This window comes from Rhipicephalus microplus, chromosome X (genome assembly GCF_043290135.1).
Source record: "Rhipicephalus microplus isolate Deutch F79 chromosome X, USDA_Rmic, whole genome shotgun sequence".
Classification (NCBI taxonomy): domain Eukaryota; kingdom Metazoa; phylum Arthropoda; class Arachnida; order Ixodida; family Ixodidae; genus Rhipicephalus; species Rhipicephalus microplus.
The window spans coordinates 193,828,292-193,837,308 of NC_134710.1; the positions used below are offsets into that span (position 1 = coordinate 193,828,292).

Consider the following 9,017-nt stretch of genomic DNA (forward strand, 5'->3'; position numbering starts at 1 on the left):
CAACTTTCATTCGTCCAAAGCTTGAATATGCATCGTCAGTATGGGACATCGGATATGAGAACCATATAAAATTACTAGAAAAAATACAAGATCGCTCAGTCCGTTTCATTCTCAACAAGTACCAAAGAACTGCCAGTGTTACAAACACATCCTACAATTTCCACCACTATCACACCACAGAGAACTGCCTCGACTGTCTTTTTCATAAAATGTACTGGTAGTTAATACGTGAGGTTTAACGTCCCAAAACCACGATATGATTATGAGAGACACCGTAGTGGGAGGCTCCGGAAATTTCGACCACCTGGGGTTCTTTAGCATGCACCCAAATCTGAGCACACGGGCCTACAACATTACCGCTTCCATCGGAAGTGCAGCAGCCGCAAACGGGATCCGATCCCGCGACCAGCGGGTCAGCAGCCGAGTACGTTAGCCACTAGACCACCGCGGCGGGGCATGAATTGCAACGAGATGCGGGGCTAACGTGTCGGCGTTTCGCATGCGTTCGTGTACCCGCGGTCAGCGCATCGAGCAGACGACCGCCGTGCAACGCTCCTACGCGTTCGAGCACTCATTGTGCTCATCTATTCTACCACAACGTATATTTACATTCTATATTCATTCAGCCCCCGCCATACATTTCATCGCGCATAAACCATCGCCAAAAAAGTAAACATTCCACACAGTAACACCATTGGCTTTTCATATTCATTTTTCCCTAAAACAACAAGAGATTGCAACGACCTACCTGCAACACTCACAAGCATAACATGAATAACTTCAATATCGCTCTTCAGAGTTTCATCTCAAATTAGCATCAATGTTTTACACCTTTGATTGTAATATAGGTTTCTTGCTATGCTTCCAAAAACTTCGTTTTGAAAACTGTTACTTTTGCGCATTATGTTTTTTGCGATTATCACGTTTTACCATTTTTCGCGTTTTGTTTTTATCTCTCGGCAGTTTATTGAGTGTATTGTGGCGGCTGCATTTCTGGTGGAAGCGGGAATGGCTCGTGTGCTCAGATTTGGGTGCACGGTAAAGAACCCCAGGTGGTTGACATTTCCGGAGCCCTCCACTACGGCGTGTCTCATAAACATATGGTGGTTGTGGGACGTTAAACCCTCCATATCAATCAATCAATCAGTGTATTGAGTATATGTATATTCTACAAGCTCTTATTCTAACACTCCCGGGATAATTAGGTGTTTTTGTATTGCTGCAATAATAATTACGCCTACTTTTGCCTTTGTTTTGTGACTCATATTTGTTAAGTGCCACCGTGATATTTTCTATCTATATTTTGTACCTATAATCAAGTAGTTATTATGTACCAGCGTTTGCCCCTACCCTCTTCAATGTACGTTTGTACCCTGAGGGTATTTGAAATAAATAAATAAATAAATATAGAAATATCTTAAACTTTATTACTGTAAAATTACACTATACTGGAGTGTAAGGTAAAATGTGGGGTAATAAAAAAAGTTGTCGAGGGTGAAGTAGAGTATTTTTGACCATGCCGTAGGGTCTTTTCCAAAAACTTGTTTGCAACACTGGTAAACATGCAATCTGCATCAACTGACTCATATCGTGATAAGCGCGGCAATATTTCCTGCTCAGTTGCGAATCGTTTTGTTAACCCATTAATTCCCAGTATGAGAAACATTTTTCGAAACTTCAAAATATTTCTTGGCCACGTCCTTAGAGTCACTAGGAGTGCAAATTTTCAATAAAAAACATGAAGACATAGTCTGCAAATTAATGATGGGATGTTGCATATGTGCAACAATGGGCAGTAGTGTATAAAATGAAGGCCAAGCCAAGTGAAAGAAACTTTTTATTGCTACCAATAATTTTGGCGAATTTTCAAATTGAAGAAAGCACAATACAAGCATAGCTGTTTGGCGCCTACTGGTGAAAACTAACAAAACAGTTACGGTCTTTGTTGAAACACATCACCTTACACTTTGCACACGAAACTTAGGTGTACCCTCCTGGGCATGCCTTGCAGCGGTTCTGTTTTGCATTCCATGTGGGCCAGTGCTCATTGCTGTCTCTTCTGACATCCCGGGGGACATTTAGGCACACTTTCTTGAATGGTGTGACATTCTGAATCGAAGGGCGCCCTGGTGGTCGTTTGTTGAGCAAGATCAGACTCGTTGCAAGCTCAAAGAGGAAATCTCTCAAGGGTGTAGGCGACAGTTTGTGCTTTTGGAGAATTCTCTTGTGCATGAACCATGCATTAACAGCTGCTATTTTGAGCGTGTGCCAAAACAAATACATATACCAGCGTTTATACCTGATAGAAAAGCGATAGGAGAAGCACATTTTGTCTAGAAGATCCACGCCGCCCATTGATCTGTTGTAGGAAGAAATGATCGCTGGACAATCGACAAAAATATGCTTTTTCTCCTTGCTGTCCCACCTTTTGACTGATGTAAGCGGGTCAGCACCAATGCAGTTCGAAAGAAGAGTAACAGTGCGGTTGTCATGCCACTTCACTGCCACCATTGTCTTTTGGTCACATGAAGTGACTGAAGTATCACAGGTGTCCCGACCTCGCCTTTTCGATTTCTCATCCATCAACTTGCTGCAGCTGAGTCTGTTTTCACGAACCGTACCAATATAGGAAATTCTCATTCTTGAAAGCTCCTCTACAAGCTGAGGGCCTGTGAAGAAGTTATCAGCGACAACTAGGTTGTCGTCTCGCTTCGGTAGGCTGGAACACAGCTGGAGCACGACACCAGCTCCCAACCCAAGCTGGTAGCCACCCTGGCTGCCATAAAAACCTTTGTTGCAGCGCTGGTAGCCATCGAAATCATAACACAGACCTGATTCCCCAGAACGTGCCCAAAGTTTTAGACCCCATTTACTCTTTGGTTTAGTAGGAATGTACTGACGATTGTAACACCGCCCACAGAAAGAGATCAAGATTTCGTCCACTGCAGATTTTTTTTCTTGGGGCAAGACAACCATGTTGCTGCGCAAGGAACTGAGCCATGGGCGCACTTTCCAGCATTCGTCTTCTTTTACTTTGTCATTGGCCGCTTCATTATCAAAAAAATGCAGGTGGCTTGTGATCTTTTCAAATCTGTTACGGGACATTACCTGGGCTACTAATTCATATGTACTTCCATTTTCCCAGTAAGCACGAACCCTGTGCATGTTTACAAGTCCCATCCTGAAAAACATGCCCAGAACAGATGTAAGTTCTTTCACGGTGAGGTTTAGAGTGGCTCCATGTTTTTGAAAGTAGTACTTATTGCTTTCATCGACGACAGCCTTTAGCATGGATCGAGAAACAAACATGTCAAAGTATTCCACTGCACTCAGCGGCTCTGCAGGTGGCAGCGGAAAGTTGTTCTCGAAACTACCTGCCTCGATATCAAAATCCTTCTTCCCCCATGTGTACCGCCTTTTCATGTTCTGCAGTATCCGATCTACTGGAGGCGCATCTGTCGAGGTAGCAACCTCTTCCTCAGCTTCTTCTACCTCAGTTTGGATGGCATCTCCTTCATCACTGCTGTCTCCAGACACTTTTTCGCCACTTTTTTCATCAGCGGAAAAATCGCTCTCATTAGGGTTGATAACATCTAGCAGGTTTGCATGAACAAAACGCTTCGGCCTCTCTTTTGGAACTGAATAGAATGTTGAGGTTGAAATTGCAGTATGTCCCTGAAAAATCGTTAAAACAGCAAAATTAGCAAACAAACATTCGTTCACACACTCCACATGAATGCGTGTCACGATATGTAAGACGCGTTTCAAGCAGAAAAGCAATGTTGCATATCTGCAACAATGAAAATTATGGCATTTAGTGCCCACTGTTGCATATGTGCAACACACCACGTGCAAAAAATATTTTCTCGAACAGAGCAAGCAAAAAACTAACTGTTGGGTTCTAGATTACTGTCAAGAGTGTTTAGAACACACATTCAGTGAAAAAAGCAGCGCAGCTTAACTTGTGGGCTTATAAAAAAATATTTACAGTACCTTGATTGCGGAGCTCGACGACGACGTGGATGCTGCCATTTTGCAAACTGCATATACGACGAATGTGGCCCCCAAGCGGCTGAAACTGGTACTGTGTGGAACGAAGAACCCTCGAAATAGCATAGTATGGACAACTTTTACCAGTGCATCAGGATCCTTGCAATCGGCAGGGCACGGAACTGGGTGTTGCAGATATGCAACAAGGGGCAATAATGGGTTAAAGCAGCCCAATATTGCCCAGTTGGCTATTCTAAGAGATCGAAGCTGGAAAATTGAGAAAATAAATTAAGTAATGGTCGGGCCCTGCATAGTTCTCTCTTTCGTTCGGCAGGTGCTGGGCGTGGCTACACTGGCCGCCTACTGCGTCCACTTGGCGCTATTGATGGCCGAAGAGCCGCTGGGTCGGCTCCTTCCCAAGCTGGGCACGAAGACCAAGGCGGGCAGTGGGACCAAGGAGGACAGCGGGTCGCAGCATTCGTGGGAGCCACCCGCCGGAGTTGACGACGGCACCGCGCCTCAGCTGGGGCCCGTGGTGCTGCGACCGCGCCGCTCGTCCGTCGACTCCGGAGAAGGCGGCACCCGCCGGCCAGAACTGCCCGGCTCAAAGTCGCCGTCACTCACTTCGTCCCGCAGCTCATCGGACTGCGCCGATACGGCTAGCGTGCATAGTGCGAACTTCGTCACCGTCAACTTGGACGACGTGACGCAGCCGCCTGGCAGCAGCGAAGTGCCCTCGTGAATGACGTCTCCGACAGGGTGTCCCGTATTGGACAATGAGCTGTGATATGCCTTGCCCGAGCCACAGGGACGGCGTGCTGACTATATATATTCTCACTTTGCACGATTCACTCCGCGCGCGTTTCGCCCCAGCTAGTTCCGAGCAGATTCTTTTGTATCGCCGGACGCGGTCAATAGTCGGAGGTCTCGCGAGATTCGCGCGTTGCGTCACTCACGACCACGGCGGAAGCGAACACGGAACAAACACAGGAACGCGTGCTGCGCCAAAGAATCAACGTCAACCAAGTTATTATATATACACAATTTCGAATTCACGCAGAGATTACTACTCAGTACTCGACAGTGCCTCGTATACATACATATCGCGTGGGAGATATTTTTTATGCGATTCTGCCATGTGGTTCGCGCAACGAACTTGATAAAATACATTCCAAAATGGTTCTTATATGGTCACAGTAACAAACTATTGAAACAAGGCACCTTCAGCTTGCCACCCTGTATGCTTTAATTACGGACGATTATATGTTTTATGATAGGCTAAATGTACTTGGTTTACCTCTTTGTACAAATACAGCGAAATTTGTCACGAGGTAATAATAAAATGTTTGGAGCAACGTAGTTCCTTTCCTAATTTTATTGCATGCGTGCTTTCGTCGGTGACAAAATGCTTGCTGTATGGCAAGCAAAGAAGGGGAATTCTCCGAGGGGTTCTTTTCTTTGCTAAACACAACCGAATAGATCCAACAGGCCAATGAAAGCATGGGAGGCTTTATTACTTCTTTTTAACTGTATACAATGTAATAATTACGATATATATGAAAATCAGTTGAAGTGGCCGAAGAAGCATGCTTTGCGTCGGTGGAGTTCGAACCCGCAACCTTACGCATCCGATGCTCCGTCAATTGAGTTATGACGAAAGGTTCGGATCGCACAGACGGAAAAGCTGCTTTTTCATTCACTTCAATTTCTTTGAAAGTATGTCATAATCATTACACTAAATTTAAAACTACAAAAATTCGGCAGATCCCACGTACCTAGGAATCGACGTTACGCGAAACATGCGGAGGAAAGGTGACCGTGTCGCAATTTTTTTATTGAGCCACACGTCATGAAATGACGCTAAATATATGTACAAATGTTGCACGCACAGACATATGTCGAAGAGTTGCAGATGTTAATATAACCAGTTGTTCGCACTCGCGCAACATGCGTATTAGCAACATCAGAAGCTGATATTGTCACGGGGTCGTGACGTGGCCGGAGACAGGAGACTTCGTGTTGGGATTTAACTGTTTATTTGGGCGAACCTGTGCCCAGTAAACGGAAAGTCCAATTACAGCAGCAGTCTCGCACAGATAGCAGTCTCGGACTGATAGCGGCGAACGGATCGTCGGCCTTCGATCAACAACTGACAAGCGGCGAAGCGCGTCGGCATTTATACTCTTGCCGTCGAATGTTCTGGCGTTATCGCTGGCGGTGGCGTAGGTTCCAGAACAATCTGTACCGTTCGCACAGTGGGCGTGATCTTATCGAAATGATCTACTACAGTCCGGAACCTTCTCGAAAACTGCAGGCGCGGTTTGCGCTGAGAATCGTGTGGTGTTTTGGGCCGATAACAAAAACTTGGGAAATGGAACGTGGCAATATGATGCGCTGATCCTCGCGAGGATGCTGGCCCCGGACACTGCTACATAAATCAACTTCAGCGCATGGCAACTACCCACAATTGACGTTAACCCGACGTGACGGCTGTATAAAGGAGTACATATGTAATGTTTATAAAATTGGGTGGTCAGCACTGCAACAACTATTGACGTTTCACGAAGATTAGCGTCTATTTGAAATGTAGTTCCGATATCTGGCGTAGCTCTGTGGTAAAATGCTTTATTGCCACGCAGAATGATTGGGTTCGATTCTAGCTTAACGCTCGCCCGTTAAATTGCCCATGTGTGTTCTCGTCGTTCCTGGGTAGATACCAAGTGTCAATCACCTGTGGCACATACCCGCATACCAGCGGCACATACCCGGCCACGGGTATGTGCCACTGTCTGGCGGGAAGTGTTTGACGACGTACGCGACGGGATTGTGACATTATTCATGTCTTGACTAGCGCTTCATATTCATCAAACCATCTTACCCTTGCATGCTAATTTTGGTGCACGCCAAGGTAAGGGGATGACCACAAGAGCACCCAAACGTAAGCGGCTAGACAGATAGATAGATAGATAGATAGATAGATAGATAGATAGATAGATAGATAGATAGATAGATAGATAGATAGATAGATAGATAGATAGATAGATACGCTCAAAGTCACTGAAGTTCTCCAAGAAATGATTCCCATTTAATAATGATCAGTGTGGTTTCCTTGGCCGAATTGTTCTGTTGGAATAAATGTGATTCTTTACCCTTGTGCGTAAACACGCATAAATAACAGTGAGAGCAATCAGACCCGCACGACGGGTTTCGGCGACTCAAGACAAGCGGACACAAATTTCGCCAAAAGATTGATCTCGCGACGATCGGCCCGCGTTCTGCGCAATATCCAAGTTCTACGGGCGGTAGAATTTGAAGACGGAATCCTATAGTTCCCGGTTCACATAGGAGAGTTAACAGAAACCCAACGCAACCTAAACGAGACGGCACGCGAGCTCTTGAACCGCACAGGCGACCATCGTCTATGAGCCAATTGACACAAAATACCTCATGACACTCTACAACGACATTACCGAGGACCTCTACCTAGCCCTCTGAACCTTTCTTTTGCCCAGTCACAAGTTGAACAGGACGCAGACGGCGGCCCTAGCACAGACTCGCACGCACCCCAACACCGCACAGTGAAACAGACTCTACCTTAATAAATATATTGCAAGGTCTGCTGTATTGAGGTCGCCACGTTAAGCCACATGCTCTGGAACTGTACCGAAAACCCGAAAACTGCTAAACTGACCAACCAAGTCACCGACCGACCGACTTGAAAGTGCCTTTTTATCAGAATGTATATCACGTTATGAGCACTGGCTTATGAGCATAATATGACAACTGAGATTTTACATGAATTTTAATGTTTAACGTGGATTCGCCATGGGCTACGATGCCGCATCGCTAAGCAGAAGGACGTAACTTATAATTGCTGAATTTTAACGCCCCAAAACCACATATAACTACGAGAGACGCCGTATGCTCTGCAAACATCGACCACCAGGGCTTCTTTAAATCTAGGCACACAGGCCTCGAGTGTTTTTGCTTCCATCGTCCCGCGATCTGTCAGTCTGCGGCCGAGTGCCTTAGACACCGTGGCGGGTAAGGACGTAACTTCGACTCCCTTGACTGCATTTAGATGGTAGTCAATTTCAAAACATCAATCGGCGTACATTTAGGTGAACATGATAGAATTCTAGGCGGTCAGTGTTTATCCGGACTACCTCGTCGTGGTGTTAGCACGTAAAACCCCATAATTTTACTACGCAATGCAAACTTAACGGAGTTGTACACCCGGCACTTCGTCCAACGAAACTATGGTGCGTGCGAAAAAAAAGCTACAGAATAAAGTAAGGAAGAGAGAAAGAAAGCTTTGTTGAATTTTATCTCTAAAAGGTAGATCGGTGAAAAATCATCATCATCATCATCATCATCATCAGCCTGACTACGTCCACTGCAGGACAAAGGCCTCTCCCATGTTCCGCGCTTGCTGCTGCCAATTCATACCCGCAAGCTTCTTAATCTCGTCTGCCCACCTAACCTTCTGTCTCCCCCTAACCCACTTCCCTTCTCTGGGAATCCAGTTAGTTACCCTTAATGACCAGCGGTTATCCTGTCTACGTGCTACATGCCCGGCCCACGTCCATTTTCTCTTCTTGATTTCAACTATGATATCCTTAACCCACGTTTGTTCCCTAATTCACACTGCTCTCTTCTTGTCTCTTAAAGTTACACCTACCATTTTTCTTTCCATTGCTCGCTGCGTCGTCCTCAATTTAAGCTGAGCCCTCTTTGTAAGTCTTCAGGTTTCTGCTCTGTAGCTAAGTACCGGCAAGATACAGCTGTTATATACCTTCCTCTTAAGGGATAGTGGCAATTTACCTGTCGTAATTTGATAGTGCTTGCCAAATGTGCTCCACCTCATTCTTATTCTTCTAGTTACTTAAATTTCGTGGTTCGGCTCCGCGGTTATTACCTGCCCTAAGTAGACATCGTCTCTTACAACTTGAAGTGCACTACTACCTATCTCGAATCATTGCTTTCTTCCGAGGTTGTTGTACATTACTTTCGTTTTCTGCAGATTA

General features: G+C 45.5%; 1 protein-coding gene across 5 annotated transcripts in view; it reads left to right on the forward strand.

The window, feature by feature from the left end:
- Window positions 1–5,349, forward strand: part of LOC119177347 (uncharacterized) — a 62,286-nt gene extending 56,937 nt beyond the window's left edge. For all 5 annotated transcript variants that reach the window (XM_037428825.2, XM_075878417.1, XM_075878416.1 and 2 more), the window contains one exon: window positions 4,325–5,349. In XM_037428825.2, the coding sequence (XP_037284722.2) occupies window positions 4,325–4,732 (408 nt within the window). In that variant the 3' untranslated portion in view covers window positions 4,733–5,349. The remainder of the gene's footprint in view (window positions 1–4,324) is intronic.
- The last annotated feature ends 3,668 nt before the right edge of the window (window positions 5,350–9,017 follow it).